Source organism: Pristiophorus japonicus, chromosome 13 (assembly GCF_044704955.1).
Source record: "Pristiophorus japonicus isolate sPriJap1 chromosome 13, sPriJap1.hap1, whole genome shotgun sequence".
NCBI lineage: Eukaryota > Metazoa > Chordata > Chondrichthyes > Pristiophoridae > Pristiophorus > Pristiophorus japonicus.
The window spans coordinates 147,789,467-147,809,376 of record NC_091989.1 but is presented as its reverse complement, the minus strand read 5'-3'; the positions used below and the strand labels follow the sequence as shown (position 1 = coordinate 147,809,376).

Here is a 19,910-nt window from a genome sequence, read left to right as displayed (position 1 = left end):
ATGTTAATTTCTATTTAATATTGTGCACCTAGAAGTGGGGAAAACTTTGTGATTTACATTTTAACTTAAAGATGCTGCTGTGGATATATTTTGACTGGAGCAATTTGTGCAACTCTGAAAGCCAGACAAGAGTTTGTTTTACAAAAGATAAGCTTAGCCTTGAAGTTACGGTTGCCATATTCCTGACGCTTGGTTTGAAATTTCCAAAACAGTTTGATTTGATTTGTTTAAATGTGAAGAAACTCATTTTTCTCCAATTATATTCAGTATATGGAAAATTGCCTGAAGGTAATGTAACAATGATGTAATTTACTGTTTTCTGTAAGCATGTGCTATTTTGTTTTGTTTTATCTGTTCTGTATTGTGGTTAGTTAATAAAATATTGGTCTGTATTAAATTAGGATTATTGAAGTTAACTAGCCTATTAAATTATGAAAACCTGACTTACATTGTAGCTACAGTGAAGTTCTGGTTGTTGTAAATTGTGCAAAAGTCTTTATTAATACTGACAGTTTTGAATTTCATAAATGTTTCATGATTTGAATTAAAATTTTGGGACATTTGAGGTGATTCTGCTTGTCAAACATCTTGGTTGTAGTAGAAAAAATGTTAATAAGTCTAACAACAATTGGATTTTAATCTAATACTAATGATTTCTGCTGTTTTAATGGATTTTTAATTTCTAAGGAAGTTTTGAAGGTACAAAGTCTTTTAAAAAAAGAACCAAGTGCCATTTTATTGTCTTTCGATCAGGAATATTTTTTTTAAACAAAATTTACGTGAAGTGACGCAATTGCATGCATCTGACAATATTTTGCTCTGCCTTCTTACAGACCTGCAAGGAGTTAATCCTTTCCGTTGACAGCTGTTTTTTTAAATTCATGAAGCAACAACTTTTGTATTGTTGAATTAAATTTATATATTGGACATTATTAAATTAAATTTCTTAATTTTAAGAGGTTATTTTCCCACGGTGACAGAAGTAAAATTATGATTTGACAAATTAACCCATTGGGCTCTTAAGCAGAGCCACAATGGATTCTCTGCTTTCTTTTGTTATATGGACGTTACCTTGCAAACTAATTGTGAGCACTTCTGTCTCTTAATGTTAAAACACCATGTAAACCACCAAGTCTGTTTCTGAAATTGGAATTGATATGATGAATTGAAAAAAAGAAAATTGATGTGAGTTGCTGTTTCATACACTCAAAGGGAAAATTGACCTGATATTTAAGGGGATAGTTACATTTGCATTAATAGAAACTGATGGAAAGCAGTCTAGGTGATCCTGCCAATTGCTGGGTATCAAGGAAGAACATTTTGGGGGATATAAGAAATTGAACATTGCTCTTTCTGAAATACATACAGTGATCCAGATTGTGTCACATTAAAGGTACCCATCCTTCTATAGCTTTATAGGGCATTATTAGAAGAAATATACACAAATTGGTCCCCAGGTGTCTTTGTGTCTATTACAGTCTTTAAAGCTTGGCCTTTTAATCTATTTGATTAAGTTGTTCAGGTTCTATTCCTGATTAAGCAGATCTGGATAAAGTGTTATCACTCATTCCATCATTAACAGAGGATAAGATTTGACAGTTACAGGCTGTTTAACTGAAGAATAAAATAAATATTTGTATTTAGAAAGCACCATAGCAAATAACTTCAAGTTAAATTACTTTTGGAATGCAGTGACTGCTGTCATGTTGGGGAAAATGGCATCCATTCTGCAACAACAATGAGATGAATGACCAGGTTTTTATTGGCAGTATTTGCTGAGGGAGAAATGTTGACCAGAATACCAGAAGTCCTTACTCGGTTTCAAGTAGTGATGTGGGGTTTTTATTTTCCTCTTGAACAAGCAGACAGGATATTTTTTAAATGTCTTTTCGGGGTGTGGGCGATGCTGGCAAGGCTGCATTCATTGCCCATCCCCAGTTTCCCTCTGAAGGTGGTGTTGGGCTTTGTAGTTATGGTCATTTCTGAAATACCGTAATGTGGCATTAATGGTGATTCTTTAAGTTACAAACAATGCATCAGTCAAGCATACAAATCAAAGGCAACAGTTCTGGGATATAATGCAGGAAATCTTTCATCTTTGCAGGAAATACAAAGAACTTTGAAAATTCCTTTGATGGAGCTCAAACCTCCTTTGGTTCTATTAGTTTGGCGTTTTATAATGGACTTTGGGCTTATGATGGATGGTAAGAGACTTTCATAGTCATGTTTTTCTATTTTATTATATGACTCAATGGATACTGTGTAGCTATCAAATACTTAACTCTTAATGCAATACACTAAAATATATTTTTTTATTAATAATCCCTGCTATAAATTTTAAATGTTTACAAACTATAATCTCTAAATTATAATATGAATATTTAAAGTAATCTGGCACAGGAAACTAATGTCATTCATTGTTACTATTAAAGATACATATTATGCTTACATCTGTCTTTTCTAGGAATCAGCTCAACTTTATAACAGAGGAACTGAAGAATCCCTACAGGTAAGAAAATCCTACGGCCCTTGATTCCCCGAGAGTCCAAAAATCTATCTTAGCCTTGAGTATGTTCAAGGCTGAGATAGATAGATTTTTGGACTCTAGTGGAATCAAGGGATATGGTGATCGGGCGGGAAAGTGTAATTGAGGTCGAAGATCAGCCATGATCTTATTGAATGGCAGGGCAGGCTTGAGGGGTTATATGGCCTACTCCTGCTCCTAACTTTTATGTTCCTAAAATTATAGAATGCATAGGAAATTAAAAAAAACATTTAGACTACACAACAATCAAAATTAATAGTGCAAAATCTTCAGAAGGTTCAAGCCCCTTCATGATATGAGAATATAATCTAGGATGACAGTCCTGAAGGACTTCTACAGCATCAGAGAATGTCAATTCAATGAGATGTTAAACTAATGCTCTCTTGCCTGTTCCAGTGGTTTAGTTGGACATAAAATATCCCATACCACCATTCAAAGAGCAGGATTTTTCTCCCAGTGTCCTAGACACTGTTCCTTCTTCAACTAATAAAAATAGATTAACAAGCCATTTATCTAATTTTCTATCTGTGTACAAATATTTGTCTACATAACAGTAACTGTATTTCAAAAGTAATTTATTGGTTATGAAGTGCTTTGGGATATATGATAAGATGCTATTTAAATGCAAATTTGTTCTATCTTCAACCATAAAAATTAACAATTTAGTCAGGAGAAGCTTGCGGTGATAGGAAGAAATTTTGTTCAATATAGAAACAAGAACCAAGTACAAATTGCTAGTCTTACTTCTCAAATGATAGACTGACAGCCTCCAATGCAGACTTACACACGTACAATGATGGACAGCTAAGAAGACAATTTGTTCATGTGTATATAACATGGGTACCCACAAAATGGACCTTATTTTAACAATTGAGAAAATTGAATGTAGATAAGGTGCCTGTGTCATGTTTCCGATTTTTAAAAACTTTTTCTTCACGAAAAGGATTTAGGGGCTGAAATTCGGTTGCTACTGCCAGCCGATACCACCAAGGAAAGGTGGTACCTGGGCAGTAATGGCTGGGAGCTGGCTTTAGGCGTTGTTGCTGCCTGCTGCTAAATTTGGTTAAGTTTTTGCAGCGGCGGAAAGATGTAGCTGGTTTTATTACAGGTCAATTGGCAAATCACTGAATAGGGAAGAAGTCAGAGGGTCTGCTCTTCTACTGGCTGGGAAGGCTGAGAGAAAAGGCCAAATTAACACATGGGCAGTCAGTCAGCCAGCTGGTCTGCGCAGGAAGCCTAGCCCAGTGAGAGGAAAACACATTCTTCTCAAGCCCAGGGTCAATCAGGCTCCGAAGACTGATTCGGAAAATTTAAACGAACTGTCTAGTAGAGATAGTGTGGGTATGTCTACTATTTTTCTTGTTCCTGAGGAAAGAGCTGAAGTTAGTGGGACTAAAGTGAGATTTGATTATAACTTGTACTCTGCACATTCACTTGCGGTCTGTGAAATAAAGCAGCTTAAAGTTTTGTACCTGCTCTCTTCTCACTAAAATGTTTCAATCTGCCTTCAGAAAGATTGGGAGAAGCACATGAAGCCATGTGCAAAAGACCAATATCAAGTTCAAATCACAAGGGGGTCCTATTGTTACCCTCCCAGTTTATGTTTGAGTATAAGTAGATATTAAGCAGTACAGGCACATTCCTGAATGCAAGAAACTTAGACCACTTATGGGAGAGACCAGCAGCACTGTACCTAAGAGAATACTTAAGCCAGACCCAGAACTTATAACAACATATGATGCAGAAATTAATATGGGGACAATTTTACAGTGGCTGCCCATATGTAACCCAAGGTGGGTATAGTTTATACAGTTGTTAATTTGGAATACAATAATTACCAAATTTATTGTGTTATATGGGGATTCATAGGCAGTCCCTCGAAGCAAGGATGACTTGCTTCCATGACAAAAAGGGATGAGCTTACAGGTGTTTCAATGAAGGACCTAATATTCCAGAACCTGAACTACATCGTGAAGGGTGGAAGATGTTATAAGTGCTTGGATTTTTTTAATGTGTGGTGGCCGTTGCACACCAGTCACCACACGGGCTTGACAGAGCCAGGTCTTGGTCCAGTGGCAAGGATTACCCAAGACTAACTGGAGACCTGCTCTGCTGCACAGACCGAGCGCGCACACATAATCGCAGTGTGGGCTGGCCTGTGCTGCCCCTGGACCCTCGCCTCTTCTGGGCTCCAGATTCACGCCTCTTCTGGGCCCCGGTCACTTCCCTCTCTGGACATTTGCCGCTCCTTCGCCCCTCCTGCTGTGCCTGGCTGCACTGCAATCAACGACCTGGCTTTGTAGCCGGTGCCCTCCTGCAGCAACACGCGCTGCTCCCTGCAGTGGTATGCTGCCACATGCTGCTCCCTCCAATGGTCCCGGCCTACTGATGGTCTTGCAGACCAGGACTGCGCCGATTTCTGGGCTTGGCCGTCGCACGATGCTCCCTCCAACATTACAGAATATTAATCTCCAGCTCAGGTATAGGGGTTATTAAGAGAGATTATGGGGATTAGAAAGGAGAGGAATCTCATCTCTATTTGCCACTGTAAATGTGGTACCTGTATAGCAGAATGATATTCTCCAGTGCGCCAGTGCAGCTTTCAGTCGCCTGCGGAAAAGAGTGTTCGAAGACCAGGCCCTCAAATCTGCCGCCAAGCTCATGGTGTACAGGGCTGTAGTAATACCCGCCCTCCTGTATGGCTCAGAGACATGGACCATGTACAGTAGACACCTCAAGTCGCTGGAGAAATGCCACCAAAGATGTCTCCGCAAATCCCCTGAGAGGACAGATGCACCAACGTTAGCGTCCTCGACTAGGCCAACATCCCCAGCATTGAAGCACTGACCACACTCGATCAGCTCCGCTGGGCAGGCCACATTGTTCACATGCCTGACACGAGACTCCTAAAGCAAGCGCTCTACTCGGAACTCCTTCACAGCAAACGAGCCCCAGGTGGGCAGAGGAAACATTTTAAGGACACCCTCAAGGCCTCCCTGATAAAGTGCAACATCTCCACCGACACCTGGGAGTCCCTGGCCAAAGATCTACCTAAGTAGAGGAAATGCATCCGGGAGGGCGCTGAGCACCTCGAATCTCATCGCTGAGAGCATGCAGAAATCAAGCGCAGGCAAAGGAAAGAGCGTACGGCAAACTAGTCCCACCCACCCTTTCCCTCAATGATTATCTGTCCCACCTGTGACAGGGACTGTGGTTCTTGTATTGGACTGTTCAGTCACCTAGGAACTCATTCTAGAGTGGAAGCAAGTCTTTCTCGATTCCGAGGGACTGCCTATGATTGGCAGAAGGGCAAATATATAGTTAAAGCTGAATAATTCTGGAAAAGCAGAGTGTAGTTAATGATTTGCAATCAAAATATTACTATGAAAAACTAGAAAAATAGTCTACTGTTGATTAAAATGTCCGTGAACACTTTTTTGACAGTATTATATTGAGATATATAAGGAAATATAACTTTCTTAATTTCTTCTTTTGTGGCTTGGTGTCAAATTTATCGGTTTTGTCTTATAGCACTGCTGTAAAACGCCTTGGGACGTTTTACTATGTTAAAGGCACTATATAAATAAAAGTTGTTGTTGTTGTTGAAATAATTTGCAAGATTTGATGTTTTTAACCATTCTAACAGAAGCTGATAATCTCTGTTTGGCAGAAATTTACCACTATCCATCATCATTGGTATTCCTTTAGTCACTGTTTCTTACATCCTGATTAATATTGCATATTTCGCCGTGATGACTCCCACTGAACTGCTTCAATCTTCTGCTGTTGCTGTGGTGAGTACCTCTTTAGTTGTTAGTCAATCCTCAAGTTACAGAAATATAAGAATAGCTGAATTCTATTGGGAAATTCTTTCCAGACATGTTATTTCTGATGTACGTTCAAAAGAAGATTGTCGGATTTCAAGGGTATATGGACACTTATAATAGTAACTATGATTAATTGCATTTACGCCCTACTGAATAGCTCACACCCAATATTGACCATGCCATTTTAGCTTGCTGTTACAGATTGTGACTGTCCAGCATTACAAAATTTGTGTCTACCTTAGATATTTTATTGACAGCATGTGAACGTACAGAGTAACAGTTATAATCAAAACTCACCTTAACTTCACTAACTTCAGTTTTCTTCTCACAGACAAGAAAAATTATAAAAGTAGCCGACACTGACCCTTTGTTTTTCCAAATCTTGTGTGTCAAAAATCTTGAAACATTACATTTTTTAAGAACACGTATAGCAGCGGCTAGCCAAGGGTTAAAATGTGAAAAGCGATTTGTTCTGGGGATTTCAATTATTGCAATAGGCAGATTCACCCTGCGGGTTGTACTTCAGCGAGCTCAGCCATCTCATTCTATATAACATCATGGTTGCTTTTCAAAACAATGTCTCATTGGCAGTGCAAAACATGATATGCTGTAACATTTAAATGACATGTGTTTGTCTGGGAATTTGTGTATGTAATCTTTGCCTTGATTTAATACACAGTATATTGTAAAATGGTTGTACATGAAAATGGCCGTCAACTGTTCTAAATTTATGAAGTATAATCCCATTGTATCTTTGATAATGTTTAAAAAACATCTGTTTTCCTACTTCAAACCAATTTTCCACTACTCCAAATAAATTAATTGGATAAATGCCAGGATCTCTTGTTGACTGGAATTGTTTACTGGAATTCTTTGAGGATATAACGAGCATGGTGGATAGAGGTGTACCGATGGATGTGGTGTATTTAGATTTTCAAAAGGCATTCGATAAGGTGCCACACAAAAGGTTACTGCAGAAGATAAAGGTACGCGGGGTCAGTGGAAATGTATTAGCATGGATAGAGAATTGGCTGGCTCACAGAAAGCAGAGAGTCGGGATAAATGGGTCCTTTTCGGGTTGGAAATCGGTGGTTAGTGGTGTGCCACAGGAATCGGTGCTGGGACCACAACTGTTTACAATATACATAGATGACCTGGAAGAGGGGACAGAGTGTAGTGTAACAAAATTTGCAGATGACACAAAGATTAGTGGGAAAGTGGGTTGTGTAGAGGACACAGAGAGGCTGCAAAGAGATTTAGATAGGTTAAGCGAATGGGCTAAGGTTTGGCAGATGGAATACAATGTTGGAAAGTGTGAGGTCATCCATCTTGGGGAAAAAAAACAAAAAAAGGGAATACTATTTGAATGGGGAGAAATTACAACATGCTGCGGTGCAGAGGGACCTGGGGATCCTTGTGCATGAATCCCAAAAAGTTAGTTTGCAGATGCAGCAGGTAATCAGGAAGGCGAATGGAATGTTGGCCTTCATTGCGAGAGGAATGGAGTACAAAAGCAGGGAGGTCCTTCTGCAACTGTATAGGGTATTGGTGAGGCCGCACCTGGAGTACTGCGTGCAGTTTTGGTCGCCTTACTTAAGGAAGGATATACTGGCTTTGGAGGGGGTACAGAGACGATTCACTAGGCTGATTCCGGAGATGAGGGGGTTACGTTATGATGATAGATTGAGTAGACTGGGTCTTTACTCGTTGGAGTTCAGCAGGATGAGGGGTGATCTTATAGAAACATTTAAAATAATGAAAGGGATAGACAAGATAGAGGCAGAGAGGTTGTTTCCACTGGTCGGGGAGACTAGAACTAGGGGGCACAGCCTCAAAATACGGGGGAGCCAATTTAAAACCGAGTTGAGAAGGAATTTCTTCTCCCAGAGGGTTGTGAATCTGTGGAATTCTCTGCCCAAGGAAGCAGTTGAGGCTAGCTCATTGAATGTATTCAAGTCACAGATAGATAGATTTTTAACTAATAAGGGAATTAAGGGTTATGGGGAGCGGGCGGGTAAGTGGAGCTGAGTCCACGGCCGGATCAGCCATGATCTTGTTGAATGGCAGAGCAGGCTCGAGGGGCTAGATGGCTTACTCCTGTTCCTAATTCTTATGTTCTTATGTTCTTATGTTTATGTTCTTTAGTGCTCACTTCATTTTGTCAACTGTTTTGATAAAAGAATTCTGAGCCTTTGGTTCAAATATTTAGCATCAAACTATGAGAGATATGGCTTGAGGTATCATGATGGCATGGGCATGACGGGCCAAATGGCCTTCTTCCGTGCTGTAACCATTCTATGATTCTGTAACCATTCTGTGATGTTACCAAGCCCCGCAATAAAGCAGGCTATTAGCATTCACTCAGAACTTTGTTAACTGCTGGTGAATTGTATGTTGTCAATCATATATATTTTATACTCTAATTATTGTTTGATTCTCTTTTTTTTCATAACCTTATCTGAATTGGTAAATTATGATCGTTGTTTTGGCCAGTTAAGTCATTGATCTATGTATAATTTGCCTGGCAGATGTGAACATGGTAGTCTAGCACAGGGCAGTGTTTAATCCAATATTAGAACTGCAGATACAATTATGAGCCCCTGCGTCATATGCTCTGCTAGAGCTGAAAGTGAAAAGATATATACTTCAGATAATAATGGCCTGCTTACAGAACCCGTTGTTGGACCATTGAATGGAGCAATGTGCAAAGAGCCAAAAACAATACTATCTTTTGGGAGATTATTTGAAATAATCCCGGCACTACTCTACAAGCAGAAATGTAACTAGTCCTAAGTAAATAGTTTCTGGTGCATGGCACTATTTAATTAAACTATAGTGAAAACTATAGAGAAAATTAACGGTCAAGTTCTTAGAAGCAAAATTACAAAGGCTACAATAGAGTGCTGATAAAAGCCCCAGGCACTTACAGTTAAGAAAATGAAAGAAATTTCCAATGGTTTTGGAAATACATAGGAGTATAGTGAAAAATAACTTGATTTTTACATAAATTCTGGGGAAGGGAGGCATCCAGAACTGGTAAATGATGTAAACTTGTTTTAAAAAATGTGCTCAAAAGTAATCATAGAATGATACAGCACAGAAGGAAGCCATTCAGCCCATCGTGACTGCATCGGCTCTTTGGTAGAGCAATCCAATTAATCCCACTCCACTGCTCTTTCCCCATAACATCCTCAAAGCCTCCCTGATAAAGTGCGACATCCCCACTGACACCTGGGAGTCCCTGGCCATCGACCGCCCGAAGTGGAGGAAGTGCATCCGGGAGGGCGCTGAGCTCTTCGAGTATCGTCGCCGAGAGCATGCAGAAATCAAGCGCAGGCAGTGGAAAGAGCGTGCAGCAAACCAGGCTCCCTGTCCACCCTTTCCCTCAATGACTATCTGTCCCACCTGTGACAGGGACTGTGGTTCTCGTATTGGACTGTACAGCCACATAAGAACTCATGCTAAAAGTGGAAGCAAGTCTTCCTCAATTCCGACTGACTGATGAATTTTATTCCCTTCAAGTATTTATCCAATTCTCTTTTGAATGTTACTACTGAATCTGCTTCCACCACTCATTCAGGCAGTACATTCCAGATCACAACAATATGCTATTTAAAAAAATGTTTCCTCATGTTGCCTCTGTTTTTTTTTGCAAATAACCTTAAATGTGTGTCATCTGGTTAATGACCCATCTGCACTGGAATAATAGCTTACTCCTTATTTACTCTATCAAAACCATTCATGATTTTGAACACCTCAAATCAAATCTCCTCTTAACCTTCTCTGCTCTAAAGAGAACAACCCCAGCTTCTCCACAAAAACTGAAGTCTCTCATCCCTGGTAAATCTCTTCTGCACTCTTTCTAAGGCCTTGATATCCTTCCTAAAGTGTGGTGTCCAGAATTGGACCCAATACTCCAGCTGAGGCCTAATGTGTTTTATAAAGGTTTAGCATCACTTCCCTGTTTTTGTAGTCTATTCCTCTAATAAAGCCAAAGATCCTGTATGTTTTTATCTTAACAGCCATCTCAATTTATCCTGCCACCTTCAAAGATTTGTGTACATACACCCCCTTTTGTAACATTTAGTTCATATTGCCTCTCATTTTTTCTATCATACTTCTCTGTGTTAAATTTCATCTGTCATGTGTCTGCCCATTTCACCAGTCTGTCTATGTCCTCCTGAAGTCGGTTACTATCCTCCTCATTGTTTACTATGTTTCCGAGTTTTATATCATCCACAAACTTTGAAATTACGCCCTGTATACCCAAATCCAGGTCATTAATATATATCAAAAATACCGACCCCTGGGGAACACCACTGTATACCTCCCTCCAGTCTAAAAAAAAACGTTCACCACTACTCTCTGCTTTCTGTCCCTTAGCCAATTTTGTATCCCTGCTGTCAGTGTCCCTTTAATCCCATGGGCTTAATTTTTCTAACAAGTCTATTATGTGGTAATTTGCCAAACACCTTTTGAAAGTCCATATACATATCAACCATACTATCTTCATTATCCCTCTCTATTACTTCATCAAAGAACTCGATCAGGTTAGTCAAACACAATTTGCCGTGAACAAATCAATGCTGACTTTCATTTATTTTCCATTACACTACATAGGATATACGGCACAGAAACAGACCATTCGGCCCAACCAGTCCATGCTGGCGTTTATCGTCCACTCGAGCCTTCTCCAGTCTTTTCTCATCTAAATCTATCTGCATAACTCTCTATCCCCTTCACCTTCATATGCTTCTCAAGCCTCCCCTTAAATGCATCTATTCTATTCATTTCAATCACTCCCTGTGGTAACGAGTTCCACATTCTCCCCATTCTTTGGGCAAAGAAGTTTTGTCTGAATTCCCCATTGGATTTCTTGGTGACTATCTTATATTGATGGCCTCTAGTTATGCTCTTCCCCACAAGTGGAAACATTCTCTCTGTATCCACTCTATTAAAACCTTTCATAATTTTAAAGACCTCTATTAGGTCATCCCTCTGCCTTTTTTCCAAGAGTGTTGTGTATGCAATAACTCAACAGATTAAATACTGTAAACTCCGAACAGGTACAAACCTGGCTCTACTTTATTAGGGCCTAAAATGATTACATTACAATAATGGCTGGCCTTTTATACATGGGCCGCACACACAGTCCAATGATCTCCGACAATGGCGCCATCTGGTGGCTAGTAAACCCAAGCATACATACATGACAATATCCCCCTTTAAGATATTAGTAACGGTCTTTTTACAAATTGAGACAGTCCAGGGCTTTCCGCTCCCGAGTTGAAAGTCTCAGTTCAACTCCAGCCTTGGGCGAGCGTTCTGAGTCTGTAATGACTGGGGGCTGGGTAGCCGATCTGATGGGAGTGGCAATGACCAGGTCAGGGATTGAAAGTCCAGATTCATTGATCATGTCAGTGATTAAAAGTCCAGATTCACTGATGACAGCAGAGTCCTCTGATGACTGAGGGTAGGTTGGTTGGTCACTGATTGTGTCTTCCTCAGACTGTTCAGGTTGATCCGTGTGCATTAGCTTTATCTGATCGACATGTTTCCTGCATGTCTGCCCATTCTTGAGCTTAACGATAAACACTCTATTACCTTCCTTGGCCGTAACAGTACTGGCGATCCATTTGGGACCTTGATCATAATTTAGTACATACACAGGATCATTGATAGAAATGTCGCATGACACAGTAGCGCGATCATGATACCCTTGCTGACTTTGACGTCTGTATTCGACACAATTATTCAAGTCAGGGTGGACAAGAGAGAGCCTGGTCTTGAGACCTCTCTTCATCAATAGTTCAGCAGGGAAGACCCCGGTAAGGGTATGGGGTCTTGTCCTGTAACTAAGCAATATGCATGATAAGCGAGTTTGCAGTGAACCTTGAGTTACACGTTTCATACTCTGCTTAATGGTTGGACCGCACGGTCTGTTTGTCCATTGAATGCGGGTTTGAATGGTGCTAACCTCACATGTTTGATACCATTGAGTTACATGAACACTTGAAACTCCATACTGGTGAAGCAAGATCCATTGTCGCTTACAACGATGTCAGGCAGACCATGTGTAGCAAACATGACACGAAGGCTCTCAATGGTAGCTGTAGATGTGCTGGATGACATGATTGTACACTCTATCCACTTGGAATAAGCATCCACCACAACTAAGAATATCTTTCCCAGGAAGGGACCTGCAAAGTCGATGTGGATCCTGGACCATGGTTTAGATGCCCATGACCACAGACTCAGCGGCAATTCCGCTGGTGCTTTACTAATGCACACATGATTCCAGATCAGAGTCAATTCCGGGCCACCATACATGAGACCTGGCAATGGCTTTCAGCATGACAATACCGGGATGCGCGCTATGAAGAGCATGCACAAATTTCTCTCTGCCTTTCTTGGGCATAACAACACGATTACCCCACAGTATACAATCTGATTGAATGGATAGTTCGTCTTTGTGACGGATGTAAGGTTTGGTCTCCTCACACATTTGCTTGGGTATGGCAGACCAATCACTACTAAGGATACAACGTTTCACAACCGATAATATCGGGTCCTGGCTGGTCGAGTTCTTAACTTGTTGGGCCATGACAGAGGTTCCTTCACTTTCAAAAGCATCCATGACTACCAGTACGTCTGCCGGTTGTGGCGTTACCACATCTGGTGTGGGCAACGGCAGACGGATCAATGCATCGGCACAATTCTCAGTGCCAGGTCTATAGCGAATGACATAATCATAGGCAGATAATGTCAGTGCCCACCTCTGGATGTGGGACGATGCATTGATATTGATACCTTTGTTTTCCGAAAACAATTAAACGAGTGGCTTGTGATCTGTTTCCAGTTCAAACTGAAGACCAAACAGGTACTGATGCATCTTTTTAACCCCATACTCACAAGCTAGTGCTTCTTTCCCTACCATGCTGTAGGCTCTTTACGCCTTTGACAAAGTTTTGAAGTATATGCAACAGGTTGTAATTTGCCTGACTCATTAGCTATTTGGAGCACGCAACCAACTCCATATGATGAAGCATCACAGGCCAATACTAGACGCTTACACAGCTTGTTAGAGCAAAGCGGATTAGTAGCTTTCTCAAAAGCTCTATCTTGAGACGCACCCCAAACCCAATTGTTGTCTTTTCTTAGCAGCATGTGCAGTGGCTCTAATAAGGTGCTCAATCTAGGTAAGAAATTACCGAAGTAGTTGAGTAGACCATGGAACGAATGCAGCTCCGTCACATTCTGAGGCTTGGGTGGATTTTTGATGGCCTTGGTTTTCGAGTCCATAGGCCTGATACCGTCAGCAGCAATTTTCCTCCCCAGGAATTCGACTTCTGGTGCCATGAAGACGCATTTCGAGCATTTCAGTCTGAGTCCCACTTTGTCCAGACGATGTAGAACCTTTTCCAAGTTGTTCAGATGTTCGGCGGAGTCACGACCTGTGACCAGTACGTCATCTTGGAACACGACGGTTCTGGGAATGGACTTCAGTAGACTCTCCATGTTCCTCTGAAATATGGCTGCAGCCGAGCGAATTCCAAAAGGGCACCTGTTGTAGATAAACAGTCCTTTATGAGTGTTGATGCACATAAGTTTCTTCGACATGTCGACCAACTCCTGTGTCATGTAGGCTGACGTCAGATCCAGTTTTGTGAATGACTTCCTCCCAGCTAGCATTGCAAACAGGTCATCAGCCTTCAGCAACGGATATTGATCCTGTTTTGAAACTCGGTTGATCGAAACCTTGTAGTCTCCACAAATCCTGACAGTGCCATCACTTTTCAACACGGGAACAATGGGGCTGGTCCATTCATTAAGTTCGACCGGTGATATGATCCCTTCACACTGGAGTCTGCCCAGTTTGATTTCAACCTTCTCCCTCATCATGTATGGAACTGCCCGAGCTTTATGATGGAGGGGTCTTGCATCAGAGTCCACGTGGATCTGCACCTTGGCTCCCGTGAAATTGCCGATGCCTGGTTCAAACATTGAGGGGAACTTACTCAGCACTTGAGCACATGGAGTATCCTCCGACGACAACGCTTTGATCTCGTTCCAGTTCCATTTGATTTTTTCTAACCAGTTCCTGCCGAACTGCGTTAGACCATTGCATGGAACAATCCATATGGTAAATCGTGAACCGCACCATCATACAACACCTTGATTATTGCATTGCCAATCACTGTTATGAGTTCTTTAGTGTACGTACGCAACTTGGCATTGACTGGACTCAGCTTAGGCCTCACAGCCTTAGTATCACACAGCCTGTCGAATGTCCTCTGGCTCATTATTGATTGACTCGCACCCGTGTCCAATTCCATTGATACCGGCACAGCATTAAGTTTTACATTAATCATTATCGGTTGGCTCTTTGTTAGGAACGAGTACAGTCCATGCACTTCCTCCTCTGGTATCTCGGATTGCATATCCAGATCTGCGCTAGACTGGTCATCATCCTCCACGTGGTGTGTCCCAGCACGCTTGCTCAGTTGTGGACACATGCGCTGGAGATGCCCCACTCTCAAACAGCCTTTACAAATATACTGTTTAAACCGACACTGATGATGCCGATGATTTCCCCCACAACGCCAACACAGTGGTATCGGATTCATTCCCGTTGGCAGACTTTGAGCAGCCACAGGTTTCGCGTACGCAGTCAGGTAGACCCGACCATCTTGAGATGATGATGTCTTCATCTGGTTTGAGATGGTTATGTACCAGAGCACACAATGTTTCATAGTCCATGTTCATTGGACCTAAGGGCAAGAGGAGATTCTTTATGAGTCCATAGATTTTCGGACCGCAAACCGTGAGGAGGACCGCCCAGCGGCAAACTGCGTCTGCCTCTTTCTCCATTTTGTTGGCCACGAAGTATTGGATCAAGCGGGTTGCCCAATCTTCTGCCTCCATGAATTGCTCCAGAATTCCAATTGTGCTCATTTTTGAATGCGACAGTTCTTGTTACCTCGTCGCAAAATGTTCTGTATGCAATAACACAATAGACTGAATACTGTAAACTCCGAACAGATACAAACCTGGTTCTACTTTATTAGGGCCCAAAGTGATTACATTACAATATGGCTGGCCTTTTATACCTGGGCCGCACACACGTGTGCACAGCCCAATGACCTCTGACAGTGGCGCCACCTGGTGGCTAGTAAACCCAAGCATACATACATGACAAAGAGAAAAGAGTCCCAGGCCTGTTCATCCTTTGCTGATATGTATACCTTCGCATTTTTGGTATTATCCTTGTAAATCTTCTCTGCACCCTCTCCTGTGCCTCTATATCCTTTTTATAATATGGCAACCAGAACTGTACACAGTACTCTAAGTGTGGTTTAACCAAGGTTTGATACAGGATTAGCGTAACTACTGTACTTTTCAATTCAATACCTCTAGAAATAAACCCTAGTGCTTGGTTTGCTTTTTTTAAATGGCCTTGCTCACCTGTGTTGCAACTTTTAGCAATTTGTGTATTTTTACTCTGAGATTCCTTTGTTCCTCTACCCCACCTAGACCCACACCCTCCAAGTAATAAATGACATCCCTAATCTTCCTACCAAAATGTAATAACTCACATTTATCTGTGTTGAACTTAATTTTCCAATTATATGCCCGTTCTGCAATTTATTAATCTCCTCCTGTAATTTGTTGCTGTCCTCCTGAGTTGTGACTGTCGCCCCCAATTCGGTATTCTCTTCGGTATTTGGTTTAGAAATTATGTTTTTGATTACAAAGTCTAAATCATTAATATAAATTGTGAACAACAGTGATCCCAGCACTGATCCTTGAGGCATACTACTACCCTACTGCTGCCACTGTGAATAATTTGTCCCAGATTATTTTCTCTAATAGTTCCCCACCACTGATATTAAGCTGACTGACCTGTAGTTGCCGGTTTTATCTCTCATCCCATTTTTAAACAGGGATGTAACATTTGCAATCCTCCAGTCCCTGGGTAGCAACCCCCGCCTATCCAAGGAGGATTGGAAGATTGTGGCCAGAGTATCTGCAATTTCCACCCTTACTTCCCTCAGTAACCTTGGATGCATCCCATCCGGGTGACTCTTCTACGTTGAGAACTGCCAACCTTTAAGAACATTAGAACATAACAAATAGGAGTAGGATTAAGCCATTCAATAAGATAATGGCTGATCATCGCCCTCAACTCCACTTTCCCGCCCGATCTCCATATCCCTTGATTCCCCTAGAGTCCAAAAATCTATTTATTTCAGCTTTGAATGTACTCAAAGGCTCAGCCCCTCTGAGGCAGAAAATTCCAAAGATTCTCAACCCTCTGAGTGAAGAAATTCCTCCTCATCTCGGTCTTAAATGGCCTACCCCTTATCCTGAGACTGTGCCCCCTAATTCTAGACACAGCAACCAGGGGAAACAACCTCTCAGCATCTACCCTGTCAATCCCCTTTAGAATCTTGTATGTTTCAATGAGATCACCTTTCATTCTTCTAAACCCAGAGAGTACAGGCCCATCCTACACAATCTCTCATCATAGGGCAGCCCTCTCATCCCAGGACTCAATCTAGTGAACCTTTATTGCACCCCCTCCAAGGCAAGTATATCCTTCCTGAGATAAGGAGAGCAAAACTGTGCACAGTACTCCAGGTGTGGTCTCACCGCGGCCCTGTACAATTGTAGCAAGACTTCCTTGCTCTTGTACTCCTCTTTATCTATTTTAACCTATCCAATATCACTGCTGCCTCCTCCTTTACTACTACATTGGCAGCATCCTCTTCTCTAGACTTTTTTAACAAATATGCTTTTTAGTATTTAGTTGTCTTGTAAAATTAAATTATAATTACAGTTCACATCAGTTATGGTCCATGAAGTAAATGATTTAATGGTGTGTTCTGGAAATGTCTGATTGGAAAGTATATTTTATTTATTTCAAGAAAATAAATCTATTCTTTCAGATATACAAATGTAAGGTCCCAATGTGTATTTTAAATCGCCCTCCTTATCCCAATATAGAATTCTATGGTAAAGAAGTGATGAACACATTTAGCATCAGTTTGACAGTCATGGCTGAATTAAATTAAAAAGTGAAATAATAGAATCCTTGGGCTCAATTTTCCCCAATGCTGTTTTTTGGCATATTTGAAGAGTTTTCTTTGGGCCCGACTACGCCAAAAAAAAGCATTTAAAGTTTCTCTATTGTAATTTTTGAAATTGGCGCAGCGCAGCCTGTCCTTTAGCTTTGGGGGGAGGGAGGGGTGGAGCCTAAAGTCTGCACTGAAAAAAGGATGCCCTCCCCCTCCTGCACGTGCCTGAAAATAAAAATTACGTTTTTGACGTGACTGGTATGGGCGCGCATGCCCAGTACAGCTCCTGGTCTTGTGCGAACTTGAATTCTGAGTGGTGTGCGAGAACTTTAATTCTGAGTGGAAATAATCAGAGCTGCAATATGCAGCACAGCTCAAGGACCAAGAATTTCTCACAGGATGAAGTGGAGGCCCTGGTTACTGTAATTGAAGCCAGATGACACGAGCTGGACACCAGCAGAGGTCAAATAAAAGTTCCACCAAAAAAAATGAAGAAACGCTGGAACCAACTTTCACAAGATTACTGTGCAATGGTAACCACCCTGAGGTCCGGAGGCCAGTGCAAAAAGAAGTGGCAGGACCTTGGTCAAGCAGTTCGTGTGAGTAATATTTTCATTTATTCACTGGAATTGCAATTGTAAATGTGACCATCTGTATATGTCCCACCCAGCATAAAGACACCCTCTCTAAAAAGTTATATTTTCATCTTTGCAGAGAAAGGTGGTATACAACAAGAGAGAACTCAAACAGGAGGAGGCCTGGCCAATCTGCACCCACAGACACCCGTGCAAGAGAAGGTCGCTGCTTTGATGTGTCCTGCCTGGAGAAAAGCAACCACCACTGGCACAAGCTGGGCCTACACTCAAAGGAGAAGGTAAGTCCTGCAAATTCCACACAGTCTGGCTTTGTGAAATGTTAAGTACTGCGCGGGCTAGCCATGCTTCTGTTCATGAGGATGTCTCCCTCAGCTACGCTTCGGTTGATGCAATGTGCTATCATTCATCGTGGTCTTTCAAATGAGCCTGCTGTCTGCGCTGTGTGAGCCTACTCATGCCACCCTGCCCCCTCCTCTGCTGCTAATTATTTGTCTGTTCTGTTATATTTTGCAGAACTTGAGGCCAACCCTGATGAGGCTGAAGCTGATGCAGAAGGAGATTCAGACGCGGACGAGCCTGAAGAGAACATCTTCCAATCCTACCTTCCAGACCAAGAGCATGGGGGGTGGGGGGGGGGAGGATGTAGCCCCCACTGTTGTACTCACTCTGGAGGAGGTGCTGGTGCCACCCATTGAGGTGCCAGCCCCTTTCCTGAGTGGTTCAAGTGTTGGAGCATTCCATGGTTTCACACTGTCTGAGGCTGCGGGTTCCAGTGGGGTGCAGTAAGCCACACCCAGGGCCCCACCATTCAAGGCTGCGGGTCCCAGTGGGGTGTAGCGAGCCACACTCAGAGTGAGGAGGGGAAGGAGAGTTCGACAGCGCTCTCCTAAGGTGCAGGATGTAACAGATGTGGTTCAGATGATGGCAAAGAGTGGGGAGAGCATTGACCTTACGCGATCACTCCTGGACACCATCGCTGGGGTGGGTGATTGGGTACTGGGACTGTCGGGAGAAGTAACAACACTCTCGCGAGAAATGGGAACACTGTCCGGGCACATTAGGGAGGGAATGTCATAGGTAGCTGATACACTGTCGGTGAACATGAGGGAGGGAATGTCAGAGTTAGCTGCTTCAATAAGGGAACACGCCCAGACCCCGCGGCCATTGACGGAATTAACTGCCACTCCCACTCCAATCCCCAGACCAGCCTCTGAAGAGGCCCAAGCCGGGCCTTTCACATTACTGCCTGCCAGTGCCCCCCCATCAAGAAGTGCGTATTACCCGAGATGTTTGAAAGAATAAGCTTGATACCAACATGAGAAACGTTACACCACCGCCTGCCATTCCCTCCAAAACTTCGGCTAGAAACAATGGTGTCTTTCTGTGCCCCTTGTGTATTGTGCACTGCTTTTTCTTAAGTGCCCAGAAGGTTTTTTGGGAGTGGTCTCATACGCCATCCTAGGAAAATTGTAAGTTGGCCAAACTTGCTTAAATCTGAAAAACTGGCGCAGACATCAGGCTACGACGCAAAAAATCGTACCTTACCGAATTACGCTGGCACAGAAACTTTGGGGAAACTTGGAGATTTTTATTTACTCCAAAAAAAACGGCACAGATAATTGGGGAAAATTGAGCCCATAGCACAGGAGGCCGCCATTTGGCCCTTCAGCCTGTGCTGGCTCTCTACAAGAGCACTTCAGCTTGTTCCTCTCTCCTGACTTTTCCCTGTAGCCCTGCAATTTTTTTTCTTTCAGGTACTTATCCAAGTCCTGATTAAAGGTGTCTCCACCAGCCTTTCAGACACTACATTCCAGATCCTAACACTCGCTGCATAATAAAGTTTTTCATGTCACCTTTGGTTCTT

The 19,910-nt window shown here is 42.2% G+C and overlaps 1 protein-coding gene across 1 annotated transcript in view; it reads left to right on the top strand.

Moving 5' to 3' along the window:
* Positions 1 to 19,910, top strand: part of slc7a9 (solute carrier family 7 member 9) — a 97,646-nt gene that overhangs the window by 59,357 nt on the left and 18,379 nt on the right. Inside the window, exons 5-7 of the mRNA XM_070896967.1 lie at positions 2,105 to 2,204; positions 2,465 to 2,509; positions 6,216 to 6,339. Coding sequence (XP_070753068.1) covers positions 2,105 to 2,204; positions 2,465 to 2,509; positions 6,216 to 6,339 — 269 coding nt within the window. The remainder of the gene's footprint in view (positions 1 to 2,104; positions 2,205 to 2,464; positions 2,510 to 6,215; positions 6,340 to 19,910) is intronic.